The following is a 24,302-nucleotide window of genomic DNA, read 5'->3' on the forward strand; positions in this document are numbered from 1 at the left end:
AAACCAGAAATACATTTTGATGCCTGAAGACATATTTATTGGTGTACTTGTACAAATATACAAAAGTAGAGTCAAGTTAACAAAAGATCCAATGCTCTAAATCCCTATAAAATATATGCGCACAATAAATGTACATACGTCACATGTATATTTAAAACAGATTGTTCAGAGGCTTAAGTTCAGTGCAGCAGAACTGAGACCTTGGCGAGAAATGCTTTAAAACCAGAGTGCACAGGATATGACTGCTTAAAGATATGTGTGCAAGAAATAGCAGAATAAAATGCATTAGGACAGCGGCTACTCAGTGCGTGGTGTTAGGAGATTGGCACCTGCGTTATCGATAGCTGTGTCAGGTCATGCATTGAAGGCAAGCATCGATACATGCCGACAATTCCTTCCAATGCACAAACAGAAATGTTCTTTGTCCTGCCTGTCGCTGAAAGACCACCAATGTACTTGTACAAATAGGAAACACAAATGTGATGGAAAAAACTAATTTGGTTAATTGAAGGTCCCATATTTATAGAATGATACAAAGAAACGCATATAATTAGGGTCTGAATTCTGTGGTATATATAGCCTTTTCAACAATAAGGGATTCTTATGAAGAAGGCCTCTGTTCACCAGACTCTCTCTCCGGTTTTTCATTGTGAGTTATTTGCCAACAGTACACATTGTCACAGGGGTATGTCGAACACATTGAATGAAATCCATGGATTTAGAGGTGTAGCTAGATGCTACGAGTGGCCAATATGAATTCACATAGGTCTACCAAATGGTGCCTATGGGCAAATAAATCCCAGCCTGTAGCAGCAGGATATAAACAGTGCTTTCTTCGCTTGAAGTAACGTTTCTGAAAGTCAAAACTATTTCAGGACGATCACCCTCCTAAAACTGTAGGAACCTCTAGGGTATTGAGGAGCACTGAAACTAGTGGTTCTTCTCAGGATAATGTAGCAAATGTCTTTCAATCCAGTGTAGATAAGGCTGAGACAAGGGCCAGCATGTTCACAGAAGATGCCCTGGCATTCATGAGCTCACATGAGCTCAGGACTTGTGCTCGAGCGATACTGGAGCTGTGTGTGCATCAGGCTTGTCACCCTAACGAAACCTGAGCAAAGACCTTCTCCGCGATAACAAATGGAAGACTAGCTGACTCAGAATAACAACTTCATGGTTACATTCGTTTTGGCACAAAAAGATCTGCTAAATATTTTGTTCTATTATCAATGGCTAAATGGTTACTATCTCCATTCCTTCATATGACAAGCTATAAATTATAGAAGTATAACTGGAAAACAGAAATCAAAATGTTTGTAAATAAGGGGTTTTGGTAGAAGAATGCAAAGTTTACCACAGGAGCCACCATGGGAAGTTGTGTGGTCCTTTGGTTGACTTGATGGCTTAGATGTTGCCTCCAAACACCAACAATATCATGGCAAGTTTAATCACAAAAATGAGAGGATGGCAGTGACGTCTACAAGGGCTGTGCACGATATTGGCCATTGAGAGGAATAAAAAAATAGATTACTCAACCCCGTTGATTATACATGACCATTCCATGTCACTGCCAGGATCTGACCTCTAGCTGGCAGCAAGTAAGAAGTGGAGCCACCTCCACTGGCATTAAATGTAAACTGATTTCAGAATCGTCTCGCAGAGGGCATCACAAAGATTAGTGTTGACACCTTTGTAAGTTGTTATTTATAAATATACTTGATGTTAATTAAAAAGCATTGTAGCTATGGAGAGCCACCACTGCTTCCTTATCCAAGCGATTTAAACTTATGATGGTTTTAAATCATTTAAATTAGAGATATACAAAGTTGGTCAAAGACGGCCTGATCCATGATAGGTAATGAGGGTTCTGACGCAAGATAAACATATCTACAGTTATTCGGAATGTTAACCCTTTGCTCAGTGAAGCATATTTTAAACAACTGGAATTATTCTGGCCCTGGAAACCTATGGTGCAGACTCCTGATTCAGACTGGAATGTTCGATTTTCAGTACAAGTACTTTACATTGTCATTCACATCTAAAATACAGTGTGGATCTGCATTATACACCTGCAGGCATTATAACCTATATTTTTCCAAGCACACTTTATTCTAAACTCAATTCATGTAAATGTGTACCGGACTATATCTTTCCCAACCAAACCTCTTTTGGAAATATTTCCTTTAAACTTACCTTTGCAGACTGTGCCACCAGTAATGACAAAAAAGGATACTTTGGCACAGTCTTACACACCTCGATAAAGTAAATAAGGCCTGGCACATCCAAGAATACTTAAACCTCCCAAATTGTGGAAGGGCAACGAAACATTCAGATACATTTATTATTTGTTTTATCAATACGTACGATTCACACTTCCTTGTTTTACATGTAATCTGTTAGAGACATCCCTACGCCAAAACCTGGGTTACTACACAATTTTGAATAGAGGCCCACATTTTGGTAAAAATTCCAGTTTCAATTCAAATCCAGCCTATTTTGATTCTGCTGTGTCCCCTTTGGTTTATTATCTCAAGCTGGTGAAATGTAAGTCATGGACACAAGCAAATCTCTTGCAAATCATAACGTAATCCTTTAGTAACTGGAGCAAGGTGTGGCAATTTTGCTAGGTGTCTCCTAGTTAAACCTCCAAGAGAATGGATTTGACACTCTCAAATACTGTAGGCATTAGCGCATCTGAAAAATCCTTATTAGACCGCAATGAAACCAGTATGGAAGTATGGATTGAACCACAACTGTATGGTGTATAAAAAGCTTCTTAAATAAAAAATATTTTTAGTTACTTAAAAAATAAAATCAAACATTCTTGAGGCTAGGAGATTAAGCTCAACATGTTATATTAGAACAAGTTCTGATTACAGCTATTCTTTGAGGTTCTCTCTGTCCAAATCTTTCCAATCCAATGATTTATGCTAATTACAGCATGGAGAACAGCAGCAACACAGCCGTCGGCAGGGATGTTTCTTCTTGTACTCAACTGCTTTCCTCACTTGTATGTTGGCCTGTGCAACGTAGTCCTGGACCCGCTCCACATTCAGTTCAATGATGTTCAGGGTTTCTGCTTGCTCTTCGACCAGCAGTGCCATCTGCAGAAAGAGCTCATGAATTTCCCTAATACGCGACTCTAACTTCAGCAGCTCTTTATGCCGGGACTCTATTTCGTTCATTGCAGATCGAGCTCCCCTGACATCAGCCAGAAGGTTCTCAGAGAAAACGTCCCACTTGCCATTCTCAATCATGTCCTCAATCTGAGCCACAGAGACATCTTTCCCCATGATCTCAAGCTGGCGCTGTATGCGAATCTTACAGTTCTCCTGCAGAATCATCTCAGCCTCATTGTATTCCACCATTGCTTCCTGGAAGTCTAGCGTGAGAGCATTGTATTGGGAGTTAGCTACACGGACGACAGCGGAATTGACGCCATACTTACTTTCAGCTTCCTCGCAAGCGATTTTGAAATTCTGAAGTTTTTTGTGAATCCCATCGGCTCGAGCTTTGATATCTTTGGCAATAGAGTTGGAATCCCGTTTGATGCTGCTGAGGCGGCGCATGGAGGTAAGGAAGCGGGTAGTTTGCTTTCCAAGGCGTCTTACATCGACCTTCATGAGATGGTTCTCTGTCCGAATGACGTTTGCATCTTTGTACATAACCTCCAGAGCATGGTCGGACTCAAACACAAGTAACTCCTGCGCTGGGTCCTCTGTGGTATCCGAAAAACCTTCACTCTGAAGTCTGGCATACTCCAACAACTCATTCAGTCGATCTTTCATGGTTTCTGTGGATAAATAAAACAATACAATAAATTAGCACGTTTGAGTCATTATCTAGAAAACAAAGGTTTTTATTGACTTTAGAGCACTCCCAAAGTATGATTGCATCATGGGAATCTGTATTCCTAAGCTGCAACTAGTTTCCATGCTTGATATAGTAATCATCATGACCCTTCACACTGTGGGGGTTAAAGGTAAAAAATAAGAATGAGCTCACAAACCACTGTGGCTGCAATGGAACGAACTGTATACATGTTATTTAGTTTAATCACATATCCCCCTTGGCATTAACAGCTAAATAATGGATACCTATGGATTAAGGCAGTACTGAGAAAAAAACTAATGCTTAAAGAAGGGAACAGAATGATGGGGCTGCCCTATGCATACTACACTGCATAATGTATCCTGTAAACAAAACTTGGATAACTATCATCACTAGTCATTTTCCTGTCCCGATGAATGCATGCGACCCTTTGAGGGCAGTAGACGATGCAGAAACATGTCGACATTTAGATATCAAGGGTGGAGGTCAAAAGGTTAAAAAAACACCTTTACACAATTTTAGTACAGGGTTTCTTAAGGTGACATTCACTTAGTATAGCCTGGAGCTACTGTCTAAAGTAATAGGGCTATATCTGGGGTAAATTTGTGTCGAAGGGTAACAGTAAGGTTCGTTGGAACATACTATAAAAATACTTACTGTGAAACAACCTTGATAGCCCCATCCCACACTTCACACCCTTCAGGGGATGTCGTTTCCCATGCCAGTGCAAACCCAAAAACGAACCATGGAACATTGTGTGAGAGAGAATTTGATACCTTTTAATTGATGTACACATCAGACAGTCACACAACACACTACATTCAAGGTGGAACATTCTAAATGGCCATAGGTGCAAGTGCAGTCAGAGAAAGTAGCATTCTTTGGTTGGCTAATACATTATACTAAGGGACATGTTTTACATTCTCTTTAAATTATCCTCTCTGTTCTTCACCCAAGAATTGAATGAATGATGGTAAGTCTACCTACAAAGTACACATGTCTAACTTGATTGCCTGGTTCGAAAGATGATGAGGTGCTTCCATGATTCAGCCCTTAACAGTTTCCTCCGGTTCCATCAGGCTGCACTATATAGAGATGGTGGATAACACAGTAAGTTGCAGAAATCTAATTAAGCGGTTATGCCAATGCACAAAGAGCGCATCATGTTTACAGGACTTAAACATGGACAGGATATGCCAGACAAATCTGTAGAGCGAGCAGTTGGACACCCTATTCCTCTGGAGCAGAGCTACACTTTATTCTAGATCGTAAGAGGGGGGAATGCCTGGGGAGCTTTCAGATTAGCCACCGCTTGTTATCATTGAAGTCTAGATCAAGGGGTCCGCCAAATATTACAACCACTTTGTAGACCTACGGCATGTCCTTCACATAGGACAAATCCAATGGAAGCTGAACTCATGAATCCCTGAGTTGTATTTAAAGACAGCTGGTCTGGGCTATGGCTGGCATTTAAATGTAGTAATGCACTTCCTGAGATTTAGCCTATCATTTGTGTGCAGTTTAAATAAAAATATATTTCTACAAAAAACTTTGAAACTCATTACTTAATTAGATTTTTTTTAAAGGGTGTCTATAAGCACAATAGAAGATGCAAATGAAATATTAAAAGGAAGGGACAAGATATTACTAAAAGAGACCAACTTCCAGGATTACCAAGACTTTTGCACTCTTTCACAGACCTCATGCTTAGAGGGACGGACATCACTGATGCTTGTGCTGAAGTCTATAAAGAAAATGGCCATCAGAAAACTGAGATTATAGAAAACCAGACTCTTGCCAGGGTGGTTTGCACATGGATAAGTGTGAGTTGTCAGGATGGATGACTCTCTCTAAAATCCCACTAGAAGTCTTCCATGTGATTACAAAGTTGAAATCAACCTACAAATCCTGCCGTGTCCAAAGTAGAGGGCAACTTTAGGACACCACAAAATGACTGATTGACAAAAGAGTTGTGAATGAACTGCTCATCTGCTCTCATTTAAATATTCGATTTGTATTCCAGCCCTTTGTTACTTCCCTCCTTGCCATGACTGCAGAGCTGCAGAGCATATCTGAGGAGTTCTGATGAACTGGCAGAATGAACAGGAATGAGGTACAACAACACTGTACATGAAAACCGATCATCTACTTTTTTGGTGCCCTTAAAATTACCAAAACGCCCAAATTAATAGATGGACTTCCAGTTTTTCGATTTCCAAGGAATGCGATAGGAAAGGGATCTTTCGTAATATTACTTAGTGTGTGAGGTTTACTACAGAACAAAAGTGTCTCAAGAGCATTAAAGTGCTTTCAAAAAGACTCTAAATAAGTTAGATATATTAAACAGAAATAATACGGTGAACAATGGTTAAAAATATACCACAGAGATTGAACGGAAGCAGAAAGGTTGCCAACAGACAGAAATGACAATTGGAAATATAGGCAAGTATGGGAGCAAAACATTTCAACAAGAACCAAAAATAGTAAAAGGGAGGGCCAAGAATGATTTTTAGAGACAACGAAAGAAGGATGCAGACATTCCGAGGGCAGTGAGGAGGTTGGGATAGCAAAGCAGGGCAGAATCAGATGCGGCCCCTCTGCAAATTAGGCAAAAGGGCTTAGATAATATAATAGTAGAACATTTTCTCAGTCTCACTCAAAATCTCTTAGGAACTGAAGGAATTATTTGCATTACAGGAGTGGTACACTGATATGGTGGAAGCAAATTCTAATTTATTGTGTAATTGTCAGGGAAACTCTGCTTCCTTCGCCTCTCTTGTTTGAATTCAGGAGTCTTAAGGAGCATGAAGTCTGCCTTCCTCAACCCCTGTTGAATACCATATTTTCTTTTTTTCATAACATATTTGTATTGTTGACAGCCAATACAATACAAGGGCACCCAAGGTACATATGCATGGTAAATTATATGAAAGTCAACATTTTCAGCAATAATAAAGGGAAAAAATAGGAACTGAGGAGAAAAAGAGAAAGCAAACAGTGCCACATTACCTCCGTTCAACAAATACCACAATTCTGAAAATAGGGATAATGCTTGCCACCCATAATTACATTGAATAAAAGCACTACTTAATATCAGTTGACTGGTGTGATAGCAGTAGTTCCTCAGAGTCTGTCAGGGGAGGGGGGGAGGCTCCAGATATAGTCCCCGGCAGTCAGCCCACCCTTTCAAAATGTTGTAATGTTTACAGGGGCATCCCCTCGCTGCAAAGAAACGGAGTTCCAGGCCCATACAAAAGTCTAGACCTTTTTTCCATACCCCAAGTGATGGTGGAGCTTTATCTTTCCAGAGACTGGCGACATCTCGTTTTGTTAGTATAAGAGCAAGGAATAAGAGGTGGCGCTTATTTCTAGTCACACCAATATCCTCTGTAATATGCAACATGGCGAGCCTTGTTGAGGATGCAATGTCCCACCCCAAAACCACAGACAAACATGTGAACACCCTCTTCCAGAGCTTTGACAGTGTTGGGCAGGATCAAACAGTATGTAGGAAGGTACCCTCCATGGATTTACAGCGTAAACAATGTGGGGGCGCGATCAGCCCAGCACGCCACAGCCAGTGTCTGGTATAATAGGCTCTGTGTAGGTATTTGAACTGAATAACATGCAGGCGGGCTGCAATTGCTACGCTGCGCGGGGATTCCAAAGCCTCCACCCAGTCATCCTCCTCTAAAGACCCTAAGTCCTGCTGCCATGACTCTCTGGTTTTGTGCAAGGTAGTAGGGGTATTGTTAAGTGTGTAGCATATTTTGGTTATTTTATGATCCCCCAGGTCACCCACAAAAACTTTAGCCTTAATAGGGTTAAATTCAGGAATCCCTGTGAGAGATATACGGGGTAAAGGCGTGTTGGAATTCGAGATAGCGATAAAATGGAGTCAGGCATACCATATTTAGTTATTTATTTATTTATTTAAAACATTTATATAGCGCAGCTATCACATTACAGGTATCCTGGCGCTGAAGATAACTCCTAAAATAGATGCACTGGGAGAAGACAGTAGGATAGTGAGCAGTTAACATTTAGGAAACAGCCAAGTTTTGACCCGTTTCCTAAAAGGGAGAAGTTCACTTGTTTGACGGACATCCAAAGGCAAGCTGTTCCAAAGTTTAGCTGCTGCAACCTTGAAAGATCTTCCTCCTATCCTGACCTTTTTAAATCTTGGTACTTTGACAAGACAGGCCGTAGCAGATCGGAGGGCTCTGGTTGGAATGTACCAGTCAAACATAGATTGCAGGGGCCGGGCCCGACTCCATGCAAAGCTTTAAAAACAAGACAGAGAGATTTAAAAGCAATTCGCTGTTTCATAGGGAGCCAGTGAAGCTCGGCCATTGCCGCAGTGGCCGAAGATCTCCTAGGCCAGCACAGGGCCAGTTTGGCAGCGACTGTTTGAACTCTTTGGAGTCTATCTAGCAGCACGGACGGGGCCTCGACCAACAGCGCATTGCAATAGTCAAGGCGACTAAGAATGGTACACCTGACTATTAAGGCCCGGGCCTGTGAGGGAAGGAGTGGCAGGATCTTGCGAAGAGAACGAATGAGGGCCGAGCAGGTGGACACTGTTTTCGCAACCTGGGCTTCCATGCTGAGTTTGTTGTCCATCATGACACCCAGATTGCGAACCGTGGTGACCGGCTGTGGCTTTTCCGAGGTTTCAGGGGGCCAAAACTCCACCGGGAACGGGCGGGAAATCCGACTTCCGGCGCAGAACAAAACCTCGGTTTTGGAGGCGTTGAACTGTAAGGAATTATTGTGTAGCCAGCCAGCCATGTCTCGCAGACAGACATGAAACGATTCCAAATGAATCGATTCCTCACCCTCCCAAGAGAGGATGAGCTGAGTGTCATCGGCGTAATTAATTACTTTTAGCCTGTGGGATTTTATTAACGTGATCAGTGGTTTTAGGTAGACGTTAAATAAAATCGGGCTGATGGACGAGCCTTGAGGCACCCCATGGATCACCGGGGAGAAGGCCGATTGAATCGGGGGGAGGGACACAGCCTGCTTCCTATCCCGCAGGAAGGAGTGAAACCAATGCAGGGCAATGCCACCCACCCCGTCCTCTCTTAGTCTCTCCAATAGAATCACGTGATTGACCGTATCGAATGCGGCAGACAGTCAAGTCAAGTCAAGTCATAGAATTTATATAGCGCACTACATACCCAGAGGGTTTCAAGGCGCTTAGGAAGGGGAGGAGGATTACTTGTCAAATATCCACGTTTTAAGTTGCTTTCTGAATGCTAGGTGGTTCTGGGTAAGGCGAAGGTAAGCGGGGAGTGAGTTCCAAGTTTTAGCAGCCAGGTATGAGAAGGATCTGCCTCCCATGGTGGTCTTGTTGATGCGAGGTATAGTGGCGAGGGCTTGGCTGGAAGAACGTAGTTGGCGGGAGGGGGTGTAGAAGGACAGTCGTGAGTTGAGGCATTCTGGTCCGATGTCGTAGAGTGATTTGTGTGCGTGGGTAAGCAGTCGGAAAGTGATCCTCTTATTGACGGGTAGCCAGTGGAGGTCTTTAAGGTGACCAGAGATGTGTTCGTTGCGTGGGATGTCTAATATGAGCCTGGCTGAGGCGTTTTGGATTCGTTGGAGTTTCTTCTGGAGTTTTGCGGTAGTGCCTGCGTAGAGGGTGTTTCCGTAGTCCAGTCGGCTCGTGACCAGAGCGTGGGTGACTGTTTTCCTTGTTTCGGAGGGGATCCAGCGAAATGTTTTTCTGAGCATGCGAAGAATGTTGAAGCAGGAAGAGGATACGACGCTGACTTGTCTGTACATTGAGAGTGAGGAATCCAGGATGACGCCTAGGTTCCGTGCGTGGTCTGTCGGGATGGGTGCTTTTCCGAGGGCTTCCGGCCACCAGGAGTCGTCCCATGCAGAGGGGGATGTACCTAAGATGAGGACTTCTGTTTTGTCTGAGTTCAGTTTCAGACGGCTTTGTTTCATCCATTCGGCAACTTCTTTCATTCCTTCGTGTAGGTTAGTTTTGGCGGTGCTGGGGTCATTGGTGAGGGAAAGGATCAGTTGAGTGTCATCCGCGTAGGAGATGATGTTCAGGTTGTGTTGGCGTGCGATGGCTGCGAGGGGGCTCATGTATACGTTGAAGAGGGTGGGACTGAGTGAGGATCCTTGTGGTACGCCGCAGATGACTTCAGAGGCCTCGGACTTGAATGGTGGAAGGCGGACTCTCTGGGTTCTTCCGGAGAGGAACGAGGTGATCCATTCAAGTGCTTTTCCTTGGATTCCGATGTTATTGAGGCGTTGTAAAAGGGTGCTGTGGCAGACTGTGTCGAATGCTGCGGCGAGGTCAAGGAGGATGAGGGCGACTGTGTCTCCATTGTCCAGTAGAGTTCGAATGTCGTCTGTTGCTGCGATGAGGGCGGTCTCAGTGCTGTGTTTTGCTCGGAAGCCAGATTGTGAGGAGTCGAGGGATTTGTTGGCTTCGAGGAAGGCGGCGAGCTGGTTGTTGACAGCTTTCTCGATGACTTTGGCCGGGAAAGGAAGGAGCGAGATGGGGCGGTAGTTTTTGAGTTCGGTGGGGTCCGCTGTGGGTTTTTTCAGAAGGGCGGTGAGTTCAGCGTGTTTCCAGTCTTCCGGGAAGGTGGCGGAGTTGAAGGAGCAGTTGATGACGTCTCGGAGGTGCGGTGCTATGACGGAGTCTGCTTTGTTGAATATGTGGTGAGGACATGGGTCTGTGGGGGATCCTGAGTGGATGGAATTCATCAGGCGGATGGTGTCTTCAGTGGAGATTGGGTTCCAGTCGTTAAGGGTGTTCACGGGGGGAAGATGATCAGCAAATGGTAGGGTGGGTTGGTTTCCGGGTTGGTTGTCAAAGCTGTTGTGGATGTCTGCAATCTTGTTGTGGAAAAATGAGGCTAGGGAGTCGCAGAGGGTTTGAGAGGGGGTGATGTCGTTGGAGTTGGCCGAGGGATTGGAAAATTCCTTGATGATGTTGAAAAGTTCCTTGCTGTTGTGGGCGTTGTTGTCAAGTCGATCCTTAAATGCTGTTTTCTTGGCTTTTTGGATTAGTTGGTGGTGAGTGCGGGTGGCGTTTTTGAAGGCGTCCTTGGTGCTAGTGGTTGGGTCTTTTTTCCAGGCCTTTTCAAGGGAGCGGCAGAGTTTCTTGGACTTCTTGAGATCATCGTTGAACCATGAGGCTTTCTTGCTGCCAGGTTTGTTTTGACGTTTTTTCAGTGGTGCTAAGGTGTCAGCGGTGTTGGATAACCATAGGGTGAGGTTGGCGGCGGCTTCGTTAGCGTTAGAAGAGAGGGCTGGGGTGTTTCGAAGGAGCGATGCGGAGATTTGGTCCGTGGTGATTTTGTTCCAGTTTCTTTGCAGGGTAGGTTGGAGGTGGATGCTGGGTTTTGGTTTGTTGTAGGTGAAGTGAACGCAGCTGTGGTCAGTCCAGAGGAGGTCCGTGGTGTGGCTGAAGGAGACATGTTTTCTGGATGTGAAGATGGGGTCGAGTGTGTGACCTGCGATGTGGGTGGGGGAAGTGACTAGTTGTTTAAGTCCGAGGTTGGCGAGGTTGTCTAAGAGGGTGGCTGTGTTGCGGTCGTTGATCTTTTCAAGGTGAAAGTTGAGGTCTCCCAGAAGGATGTAGTCCTTGGAGGGGAGCGCGTGTGGGGTGATGAAGTCCGTGATGTCTTCACTGAATTTTGCGCGGGGTCCTGGTGGTCTGTAGAGGAGGGTGCCTCTGAGTGTGGTTTTGGGGTCGATGTGGATCTGGAAGTGAAGGTGTTCGGAGTTAGCGAGGTTGGCGTCAGAGCTGGTAGAGATGCGGATTGACAGGTCCAGCAGGATCAAGGCTACTGCCTGGCCCCTGTCTGCACGCATACGAAGGTCCTCCATGGCAGTAAGTAGAGCTGTTTCAGTGCCATGGGCTGGACGAAAGCCGAATTGTATTTCGTCCAGGAAATGATTCTGCTCCAGATGTTTGGAGAGACACGAGCTCACACAGCGCTCGGCAATTTTTGCCAGGAATGGTAGCAGGGAGATGGGTGGATAATTCTGTAGACACTCAGGGTTCAGAGAGGGTTTCTTCAACAGTGGCCTAATGAGAGCCTGCTTCCAGGGAGCAGGAACTAAGACACTGTGCAGGGATTGATTGCAGATCCTGCAGAGAGTGGGAAAGAGTTCCTTTCCGGATGTCTTCCATTTTTTAGGGGGAATGGGGTCGAGAGGAGAGCCCGAGGAAATCCCTTGAGCCAGTTTGTCGAATTCCGCCTCAGTAATGGAGAGAAACTCCCACAAGCAGTCCATAGGCTGGCACCCTTGGCTCGGCACTCCACAATCAAGGATGACGACCTCAGGGCCAGTTGGGCCGACCAGTGTGGGGGAAATGCTCAGGTTTCTAATGATAGTTTAAATTTTTTCTTTGAAAAATAGCGCAAGATTGTCGCAAAGGGGTTGTGTGGGAGGGATTGACTTTTTGGCGCAGTCAGGGTGAGTAAGGCTGTTCAAAATCTGGAAAATACATTTGGAACTGTTGGCGGCTGTACAAATTGTAGAACAAAAGTAAGCAGATTTGGATTTCATAATCTCAGTTTTGTATTCCAAAAGTTTGGTTTTCCAGAGTTGCTTATTAGCATCGAGGTAACCCGGTCTCCATTTTCTTTCAGCCTGCTTACAGGCCAATTTAAGGGCTTTTAACGAATCATCAAACCAAGGAGCTGATACTCTACCCTTGTGCTTGCATTTCTTTTATGGAACTAAGGAGTCAATAGTTGTCGATATCCTAAGACAAATATTCCGTCTGGATATCGAGAAAGGACTTGAGCACGTCCACGTACAACTGCCTCCACTGTATCTATCACAATGGTCTCCCAACCTCGAAAGCCGCACAGCTGCATGAGCTGTGGTTGCTGTCTTATTTCATAGTGGAGTTTCCCTAGTAATTCTCCCCCATCAACCTATCCAACGGAGCCCCGACTTCCAGATCGTAAAGACCGTGATTGTGGTGGGTGGTAATTCTCAGAGTATAGCCCCTGAATGGAGAACCGTATGGAGGGTGGAATACCATATTTTCAATTTCTCAGCGAAATAGGACGCAGTTATCATGCATAGGGCTTTACGAGTGATGCAGGTCATTTGAAATTGCACTTTTGCAGGGAATCCACAAGGATAGGAATAATGTGGTCAAATTTGTTTCATCCAGAAATAAACTGATCAGATGCTCATAGCACAGATCAAAGAGGGGGGAAGGTGCTAAATGAACTTTTGGTAAGCCACCAAAGCAAATTTCCATAATCCACTGTGGAAAGGATAATCACTAGAACAAAGCCTTTAAGTCTTGATCAAAAATGAACTCAGTAAGTTGGTAGCATGTGCTGTCAGCCATAGCAGGGTTTTGTCTTTGTAGGTTTAGTCTGTTGTCGAGGATGAAACAAAGGCGTACAGTGTTATCAAGAATAGTCAGAGTACAACAGACAGTCCACAACTGAACATATAGGTTTTTTTTTCAGGGAGATTAAAATAAACTTGGTTACAGAGGGGTTGAGTATTAGGTGAGGATTAGACATGCTTGAATCCTTTCTGTGGTTGTTTTTTGCCACCTGCTTTATGTTGCTACTAAAGTATGAATAATTTGCTCTTTGCATCGCATGTATTTAACAACTTTACTTTCATTGCCAAAGCCTGGAAACATGTAAGTGAATAAATGCATACAGAAAATTCACTGGAAAGTCAGTTGTGGTTGAACAACAGAAACCTGGTAAACAGAAGTCCTAACCGGACCATGATGCACATACCTTCCAATTAATGTTTTCAGGGAACCATTTCCACCAGCAATTGGCATACATTACCCACAACTTTACCGCACAAGGACAGCATAACAAGTCTAAGGTAACCCATAAAGGCTTTTCACTCATACTATTTTGAAGTAAACTTCACGTACAAGACAGTTGCCACTAATTTCCCATACCAATATTGTTGCGTACCCATACATATGGGAGTTGCCACTAGGCAGAGACAAACTACAAATGAATGACTGCAGTCTAAAACGGACCATGTAGCATAAGTGGTAAGTGTCTATAGACGACCTACCTTTTAGCATCAAAAGACAATAAGTAGTCTAGTGGGGACTATTCTCAGATATATAACTATCATGGTAATTAATAAATAACATCATCCTTCAGTATTTAAGAACACACCAGCAAGCCTCTATTCCTTGAGTTTAACTTAACCTGGGACAGTTGCAGGTTGCATTAACATTTGTATGTTGACTGGTCACAACTACCATTATTGGGCATGTTAATCAATAACCACGCTAATCAAACGATAAATAGGACATGTACAGTGATGCTACTTCTAAAGACGTGTATTAGGGGTAATCACAATCATCTGCACAGTATAATAATATGTTCTCAGAGTGCAATTGTAATTTTAATTTCTTAATTTGAAATTTGTATATACTTTCTTTTACATGATGTGAATGTATTATTTGATTGTAGCCTTGAAGAAGGTCATGGTGATAAAACACGTTGGCTAAAGGCTACAAGCAATCTAGACACTTTGCAACTGATAATATGTTATCAAGAAGAGATCTAGAAAGATTTGAACTGGAGATACAAAAGTTGCACATTTTTGCGTAAGGGATTAGAACACTTTTGCTGTGAGACATGTTCTCAGGGTGCTGAGCAACTGTTAAAATATGGTCTTTGACTGTTCCACTTGGGGTTTGAGGCCTCTTAATTTGCGGATTTACTGAGATACCATGTGACAGATGATATGTGCGATTGTGGATATTGCCCCAGTCATTATTTGTGAATCAAATAATTGTTGTTTAGAAATAGAGATATGTAGATTTGTAAATACGACCTTGCTATGCATGATTAGCCAATGGTAACTGGTGAATAAGTGTAATCTGGCCGGATCCCATCTATCAATGCCTAAGCATGATACAGACTCAATGCAGTCTCTAGCTCTACCCTCGCTTTTGCAGTTAAACATGCTTCACTAAGTCTATCTCACAATTTTTTACATTTTGCTTTGTTTTATTTCTAGATTTATAGTTTTTTATGCAGCCACCTCCCAGCCGGCCTTTAATCTACAGAGCAACGCCCCAAGGAGTACCAGACGCTGTATTGTAATTACTTCATTGTTATAATTATATTACCTAGTCCAATTGTTACTGTTTGTTCAAATGTTTACAGGTCTCAAAAGCTTCTCCTTATGGTTAAACTCAAACACCATTTTGGTCACAGGTCTGTGGACTACTTCTAGTATGATCTGACCCTTGGCATGAATGAATATAATGTAATGAATAGCGTACACTAGCAAGGAACCAGGGTAATTCTTTTTCTCAGGATAAGAGCTCACAATTAGAACTTTGGGACAGCAGCAGGCCAGTCCTCTCTTAATAAAGCGTTCAAGCTTAACAACTTAGAGCAGAGTACATATGTCTGAGTACATTATAATAAATATTCACTAGAAAAAGAAAACAAAATTCAAGCAATCAATTTGGAGAAGCAGGTCATAAGCAACTGTCAATAATCCATAGTAAATACAAATAAAGATTTATGATAGAAGATGAGCAGTGCTCCGCTGATGACACAAGTGAATTAAAGTGTTGCTTCAAACAATTGAAGTGCACATAGAATAGTATAAATGGGAAGGAAGTATGTGAAAGTACAACGTCAATTCCTAAATGACAAAACACAAAGAACTGTAAGCAACCATTTGAGTCTGTAGTTTACCTGGTTTCATCAACCTTTTGAGCCAATGAATGGCATCAGATTTATTTTTGCAGAAATACAAAAACAGCGAGTATGACCCAATGTGGTGGTAAAGACGGTCTGAATGTAAGTATTGCAAGAGTCGCTTCATGTAGATATTGCGTAGAGAGAAATCCATCTGTCCATGTAACAGAGGACATCAGAGGTGAATCAATGTCCCTTCATGGTCAGTGTACTCATACAAAAGTCTGGGTGAGATGAATTTGTGGTCTTTACATATAGTATTCATCTGAGATTAAAGAATCTAAATTCTCTCTTTGGGCTGTCGACTTTAAATGTGGAGAGGCCACGTGAAGCAGTCAACGTCCCGCTTAGTATGGTTCTGTGAAAAAGAGATGACTATTTAGAACAAGACAAAATAACAGCAGATGAGGTGCAACAACAAAGGTGTACTTTGATAACATTGGGCTTCATTTACAGGTGGGGGGGACCACTGTGTTTCAGATGGAGAAATCTCAGACTTCGGAAATACCTCTCTGAGAGCTTCATGGTGTCAGAAGGTGTATCTTACTTAGGGCAGTGAGTCCAATGAGAAAACACCACATATATTGGGCATGTTTCATGTTTTCCAAGCACAAAACCCCGATTTGAAAACTGGCCTTTGTAAAATTGTAAAAATTCCAGCTGGTCTGTCATGCTGGAAGGACTAGTGGGCTGGCCAATTTTGAACAATTTCATCACAAGTGCTCTTGCCACATCAGCAGAAATAGTTTGGGTAAGAAAATTAAGCCTCTACGGCAAAGACCTCTAAACAAAGCAGCTGGGTTACTGCAGGGCCGATGGAAGTGCTACCTCTGTTGCCCCAGGGGCTCTGTTTCTCCAAGTCTTAATGATTGGAATTGCCTACTCTAGTTTTTTTCCTTTACCGTCTCAAACATCTGTCATAGTTGCCCTTCTGACCTCCCCAGACGGCACAGATGCCGCTAGGAAGTACCGACGGAGAGAGCGGTGCTTCACCAGTCCTGAGCCGCAGCCAGGCGAGGTGAGGTGTATACTTCTTACTAATCAGCCCACCGCTGAGTGTATGAAGATATCTGGAACAGACACAACCTGGAGGTTCAGGTGACTTTTCTGTGTCGTTCCTACACTACATTTTATTTATCTGTCACGTTGGGTTTCTTTGTTTGCAGTAGCTGTATTTAATAGGTCCTGAAGAAAGCAAGGCTAGTGGCCAGTTTTGCTGAAACATGTCGACCACGTCACACCACTAGACAGGTTATAAATTCACCCTGTCTTGGCTATTTTTAATATTGGTGCTAGGAGTTATACCTCATTAAATTAGTTTTTGCTCCTTAAAACCAATTTTACTCACCCTCTTTTACTTTTCCTGTTTTTTTCTTGCACTGCACCTTACACCTTTTCCAACCCTATCAGTTACTTTACCAACACATATGGTTTCAACCATAACACTAACACTTACTGACTAACAGGAAGATTTACCCCTTTCTGCTAGAACACCAAGATCTGGTACAGTGTTGGTCCTCGGAGCCCCAAATGATGAAGGGCGGTTCCGAGTGGTGACTGATGGGAGCCAGAGACCAGATACTGATCTTGATCTGGCACATTTTAGAACCCTTGCCCCTTAGTCATATGGCCAGTGGGAGCGCCACACCTGTTCTGTCTTTGACAATTAGCCTGTCTCACTTTTGACCCTCTGATACTCTCTTGTGATTACTGTTAGGTGGGCATGTATTCAGAGCTGGTCATTAAACTGCCCATGGGTCCCCTTTACTGTATGTGTTTTGGATAGTTGCCCTTCTGCCTTGTTGCGGGGAGCCACTATTTGGTCATGTGAGAACGTAAACTCATAAAACCTCTCATGTTTCATTATCCCTCACATCCATTGATTAAACTCATGTTTTCATGCCCTGAATTCATGAATTTGAACATGGCTACATTTAGCTGCAGCTTCCCGACCACTGTGTTACTGCTTTTAAATTATCACACGTTTTCCACTCCCTCTGAGGTGTCATCCCTAGGTCTGAGGTGTGTTGTCTGCAAACATGCATATCATTTCTCTTTCAACCTCAGAAATGCCATTTAGGGCTCTCAGAAAGGCATGAGTCGGACTAGGATGTCTCCAGCTAGGGCATGATACATGGAAGAATTGATTGTCACAGAATGGCCCAGTTAAATTTGATTTTCTATTTAATTTGCACCCCTGCACCTGATGATGCATATAGGCATATATCTTACAAAGATGTATATTTTATAACTAGAGGCTTCCTAAATAATCTAGATTACATCCATCTCTATACTAGTTTATACTTCAAGATTGTAAATTTTGATGTCATCTACAGTGATCACAATTCTCCATTAATCACTTCATACTTATTAAATGCACCTAACTATACATAGCCTATTTTTCTTAAAAGGAAGTCAGTTGTGAGCATTTGGATGAGACTGAAATGGGGAGAAAATTGATTCTTTACCTATTTCTTATTAAGTGGTTAATTCTAGCTAGTGGAGTATTACATTAAGCCTCAATGATCCTGTGCAGGACTTGCAAATGCAAGACTAGTAACAGACGGAACTCTGTAACTAAGCTTGAAGGCCTCTTCCTGTTAATTTGCTGGCATTGTATACTGTCGGGCAATATACCAAAAGGTTATTGAGACAAGAAAAAGGAAAATAACAGAGGCCATGGCTGCTAATGGTGCAACTAAAAATTCAGCCCTGTTCTGAAACTGAGCGAATAAACATCTACTATCATCCGGTAATGATCTTTGCAAACAGACATTTTTAAAATGACAATTTGAAATCAAATACCCGACCACTGTCATGGGTTGAAATGAATACCTATTTTTAACAAGGACAACAAGTCCCCAGATATTGCATTGTCGTCAGGGTTAATTTGATGCTCTCACACCTGGGTAGCTGAGAAGTGTGAGAGGACCAACACAGATTGAGGGCCAGTTAGGGAACCATAGTGCAGTTTAGGAACCATAGTGCTGTCCCTTACAATCTATCTTCTAATCTCAATTTATGGCATTTTATTGCCTAAATAGGACCAAGTAGACAAAAATGCATCCTCACTCGCTTACTCTTGAAGCGATATTATATATATATATTTATATCTATATATTTTCCTGCTCCATGGTTACGCCACTCCCTCTTGCACTCCTTAACGGATGCTTGGTCACGCGAGGGCAGACTCGCGTCTATCTCACCACTCTAAAAAAAGAATCCGCACTCGCCGGGAGTATAATCCTCATACAAATTTATTCGCACTTTTGAACAAACTCATTTCTGCAGTTCGCCTTCTTCAGTGAACACATTACAGATATACAGCCTGAAGCATCCCCAAGAAACGGGGTAAAATGAGATTCCTAAGTTAAAGTTTTTCAACAAGGATGCATTATGAACAGGGATGCAACAGAATTACCAAAGCTTTTATTTAGGGCATATTTGCAACTGTACACAAGTGTGGGGTTTCAGCCATGCTTAGCATGAATGCCATGTTTCAATACTATGAAAACTTGGTCTCATCCATCGTAAGTTATATGCTGGGCATCATTAGAGGTGTACCTTCTCTGTTTTTGAGACAAAGTGCCAATGCAAACTAACATCCTTGCCCTATTTTTTGTTGTATTCTTATCTGTAGAATAGATCTATTGTTCCTTTGTTAAGAGATGTGCAATGTAAACCCGCTTTGTTGTGTCTTTTATTGTTCACAATTCCATTGACCATCTTTGGCATGGAAACCAATTTGTTCTCAACAGTTTAGTATAGGAACTTTCTTTTAGGAGTTGCAGGATCACGTGTCTTTGTCTAAGTGTCAAGCACTAGGAAGTTTATACAGAAGAAGAGGAGATCTCCAGTAAGTGTTCAATTCTATATCACATAGGTTTTGCTGAACCCATCACCTTTTGGATGTATTTTTTGTATGCACTTTATCAGTGTTTGACATATTTGGCTTGTTGTACTTATATGAGAATGAAATGATGTACCTTGTTCCATCTAAATTATATTTGTATGCTGCGGTTAAGGTTTACTGTATAAATCTATATACATTGAATATACATGATCTCATTATTGAGATTCTCCAGCAGCTAATTATGATTTTGCAGTCGAAACACAAAATGTATATTTTATTGTTTCCAAATGACCTCTAACGTTTGAGATTTGCCCATAAAAAAGCATACAACTAACCTTTTCATAAGGCTTTTGCTATTAGGGGAGACATAATTGTTCCTGGATACAAGTGTAGCAATTGCATAACTGATTATGTGGTGCAGTTGAATCTGGGAAAACTTGTTTTCAATCAAGAGAAAAAAATAATGAGGTCATCTGCACCACAATTGTGTAACAGTAATGATAGCCATGTTTGTTTATTTTAAGTAAGCATAATTAAAGTTCGCCTGAGCAGGAATATCTTTGTTGTCATGACACGATATTTAGTCATCTGTCTTTACACGATGGAGCATCTAATGAAATACCTCACCATATTAAGGTCTCAGACCTATAGTTTCATCATCTACTCTACTTGTATCTTTGCTTACCACGAACATCTGTCAGTAGACTATACAGGTCGTAGACTTGATATGCAGTGCAACTGATATGTGACACAACCCAAACAAAGATTCACACGAGTAAACCAGTTTCCCTGTTGGTATACCGGGGTAATTATTGATAACTAGCTTTAGTCACAATTCAAGCCTTCTGAGAAATGAGCAGTTTACATTATAACCAAATAACCATAAACAATACAATTAAAGAGAAAAACGCAAACTTCCCAAAGAATAGCACTAAAAAGATAATAATTAAAGAGGAAACAAAACACAAAAACAGAAAAGGGTTTAGGAATGATTAAGAAAATAAATGTTCCGAAATACACATTAAAAGTTGTTTTGATAAGAATCAACAAGAGACAATTAACATTAAAAAAATGACAAACTATCCGCAAACGTTTTTTCGTAGAAAACAGGCGTCAAATGAGGTAGACCTATGGATTTATATGGCTGGATAGATGGAAAGCTCAGAGCAGAACTGGCACTTTATAGCCTAGACAGGCTGAAGGGTTTATAGAAGTTAGTAAAAGGGTTTGTTTTCCTCAAAAGATGATTTTTTCTTGTAAAGGGTTGTAGTTCTAACTGCAAACTGAGAACGTCAGGTACAAACAGAAATGCCTATTTATTTTATTTCGATAAATTCGGAACTGGTGTGACCAACGACAGTTCATTTTAGAGATAGTTGTAGGGGCCATCTCCACAGGTGAAAATAAAGGGACCCAATTGCCATACCAGTACTACCCTGTCAGCTGAAACATTTCTCGTGGACAGCAGGCTTCCTTTTTCCTGTCATCTGTAAGCACTTTCACGCTACAAAGGTAGGATGCACAAACTATTTTTGGCTTCCACTAGAGACCAAAGGTTTGATGTATACAAGTCTTCGCATTTGCAGACAGTGAAACAACTTTGACAATACCAAGTCTCATTTTCATATTCTATAAAAGAGTGAGTATTCAAATTACCTTTATTGTTTGATTAGTTAAAATCATTACAAAAAGCAGAATTCATAAAATACTCCATTATGTACATTTTGGATAGGAATAAGTCCCTAAAATTATATACATCTTTAGTACAAAACGTGTGTAATAAAATTCATGTGTTTAAGACTTTAAAAGAAAAATAATCACTTAGTTTACAATTTCATACAGTTCCAATTTTTCCCATACTTTTGTTAAAAATGTTGTCAAAGCAGAATTGATGAGTATATCATCTGGACAGATACAACGAATCAATGCCTGTCTGCATGTCCTTATCCCGCTTTCGTTAAATAGTCTTTTTAATATAATTAGTCTTACTTTTTTTAGTTCAGGACAGAGACACAAGAGATGGATAATATTTTCATCACCAAGTTTACAAAGCCTGCACAGTGTGTTGCCTTCGAGTTTCTTCCACGGTGGTGCATGGGATTGGCCCGGCCATACTCCAAATCTTGCTTTAAAGTCTGTTTACTTTTCAAAGACCATGCCGTGTCAAGATATTGCAGAACCATCTCTTTTGAGTAGCCATTTATTATGGACCATGCATGTTTTCTTTTGACTGGGACGGCATTGTCGATAATTAATGATAGGTAATCAGTTGTTTTGTTAACAGCTTTCTTAAATAATTCCTGGGTTATGGTGGAGTCCCAAATCTCCCTAAGCTCAAATTCATCCAGAGCTGTGTCCAGATATTTCCAGGCAGATGATTTGTTATTTCCTTTAATTTCTTTCTACAGTAACTGGGACATTAAATTGTTTTTGTCATTTTTCACTATATTCCAAACTTTGATTGCATGGCTCTTTCGTACGTAGAGCTGATTGTTCAAACCAAATTCAAGCCTAATCTGAGCTTACGATGCATTATTAAGGAGATGAAAAAGAGATCTAAAAGTTTTTGAGATAGCATTGTTGATAACAGCGTCTTTTCCCTTTAGGGCCTCACTGCCATATGTTAGTGAGGGTAACGATTTGGCAGATATCACCTTAAAGAAAGGTCGGTATGTTAGGTCGCTAGTTGATTTTTGGATGGTCCTAAATGCAGCTGTTAAAGCATTTGCTTTACTATTGATATCAAGTTACTGAGGGATAAAATGTCCATTGTCGTTGAATATGACACCGAGATATCTGTAGGTTTCTACTTGTTCCAAGTGTTGCTTTCCCAAAAACCATTTGGAATTGTGTTTCCATCTAAAGTTTTTAGTAATGACCATAACTTTGGATTTTGTTTAATTATTACCATCCTATTTTCTATTGCGTACTCAAATGTGCGCATTAACCATTGTAAGCCCACCTTTGTATCACTTAGGAGAATAACATTGTCTGCATAGAGAAGATTTGATATGTGTTTGTTTGCAATCTTTGGTGGAGAGCATTTGTATCATTCAAGGCCTCCGTCATGTCAGCTAAGAACAGGTTAAATAATAAAGGAGCCAATACACACCCTTGCTTTAGTCCGCTTGTCGTTGGTATTTCATTGGTGAGTGACCGCTCATCCCCGATGCGCACTCTGACCCAGGTGTGTAAATGCAAAAGGCGAATCAGGTGCAATAGTAAGGGTGGAATCCCCTGGGTTCATAGCTTTTCCCATAATAGTTCTCTACCCACACAATCGAAGCCGATTTAAAGTCGACAAAACATAAATACAATGGTTGTTTTTTTTAAATTGCCTTGTCAATTAAGACGGAGAGGGCTAAGATGTTAGTAGCTGTTCCTAGGCCTTTAATAAAACCGGTTTGGTTAGGTGGGAGAATGTTGTTGTCCTTTGCCCAGTCAGATAAGCTCGTCAACAAAATCCCTGCAAACAATTTTGCATCAGTGTCCTGTAGGGTTATTAAACGGTAGTTCTCAGGGAGGGCCCAATCTCCCTTTTTAAAAATGGGGGATATTAGGGACCCTCTCCATAATTCAGGTATAACCCCTAACCGGACTACTTCTTTAAAAACCTTGGTGAGATGTTCTGCCCATATATCTGGATCCTCCTTGTACAGGGCAAAGGGGATACCATTTGGACCTGGAGCCCCGTCTTTTTGCTATTTTTTATTAGCTTAAGTACTTGATCTTGAGTTATTTCAAGTCCATTTTCTTGATCTGGATTAGAACTTTCCTTCCATATATGATTGATTTAATTTGTTATTAACCTGCAATCCGGGTTCAAGTGGTGCACCAGAAAGTTCACCCATTCAGTCTCCGTTAATACTGATGCTACTACAACTTTATCTGATCTTATTGAGTTGTTTATTATCTTCCAGAACTCCCTTGAATTTCCTTGATTACAGGCATAAAAGATTTTGGTCCATAAATCATTCTTAGCTTTGGTTTTTTCCATTCCAGATTAATGTCCTTATGTTTTGATTTAACTCCTTTATGTTGGCTTTTATTTCTTCTTTGTTAGGGAACTTTATCAGCTCTTTCCTCAGTTTATTTCGAGTCCGTTTCATTTTCCGCACAGTGTATGTAAGGTTGATTTTTGTTTCCTTTTTTTCTGTCCGCGATTTGTGTCTCTCCCTAACTTCAGTACGGTTATCCTGTTGTTTAACTAACTTACATATAAAGTTTACCCACTGATCAATTACCGATATAGAGGTTTTTTCCTGGAAGCATTCAATAACCAGTTTTTGTGCTGAAGCACTGATAGGACCTTTATTATTTGGCTTCCAGATTAATTCACGGTAGTTGATGGTTCCAACCTGACCTTGCATTGCTAAGTACAATTGATGTTTTGTGTTGGTAAGTGTTGTACTAATTATTTGTTGCCAATGATCGCTCTCAGGGACCTTCTTTAGGTAATAGGCGCTACAGTTGTTAAAGATGTTCAGCAATGCCACTGTATAATCAATTCGAGATTTCGTATTTTGAGAATAACAGGACCATGCCGGAGGCAAATCAGTTGGAAATCTACCATTGAGTATTCTCAAACCCAAAGCTTCCATATCCCTTACTAGGTTTAGGCCGGTTTTGTTTTGGCTGGGCTTGATTGTTATGTCCATTGCTTGTGCAGGGATAAGCCATTGTTGGTCTTGTGACGGTCTCGTCATCTCGTGTAAAGGATACTAACAGGCTTAGGTTAAAGTCTTCTGAGACTATAAAGTCCGTGAAGGGGTCCTCTACCATTTGATCTAGTAAGTAGCTGGAAAAAGCAGCGCACATAGTCTTCCTTGAGTTAAATGTCGGTGGGATGTATATGTTAACCAGCTTTAGGGATTTTTCTTGTTCATGCCTCTTGTATTGTAACATTACCG

The 24,302-nt window shown here is 41.6% G+C and overlaps 1 protein-coding gene across 2 annotated transcripts in view; it reads right to left on the reverse strand.

The window, feature by feature from the left end:
• Positions 1–14: 14 nt before the first annotated feature.
• The window catches only part of STX11 (syntaxin 11), a 157,004-nt gene continuing 132,716 nt past the window's right edge, over positions 15–24,302 (reverse strand). For both annotated transcript variants that reach the window (XM_086927285.1, XM_086927286.1), the window contains exon 2: positions 15–3,793. In XM_086927285.1, the coding sequence (XP_086783411.1) occupies positions 2,931–3,788 (858 nt within the window). In that variant the 5' untranslated portion in view covers positions 3,789–3,793 and the 3' untranslated portion in view covers positions 15–2,930. The remainder of the gene's footprint in view (positions 3,794–24,302) is intronic.

The sequence above is a fragment of the Lissotriton vulgaris genome, chromosome 6 (genome assembly GCF_964263255.1).
Source record: "Lissotriton vulgaris chromosome 6, aLisVul1.2, whole genome shotgun sequence".
Classification (NCBI taxonomy): domain Eukaryota; kingdom Metazoa; phylum Chordata; class Amphibia; order Caudata; family Salamandridae; genus Lissotriton; species Lissotriton vulgaris.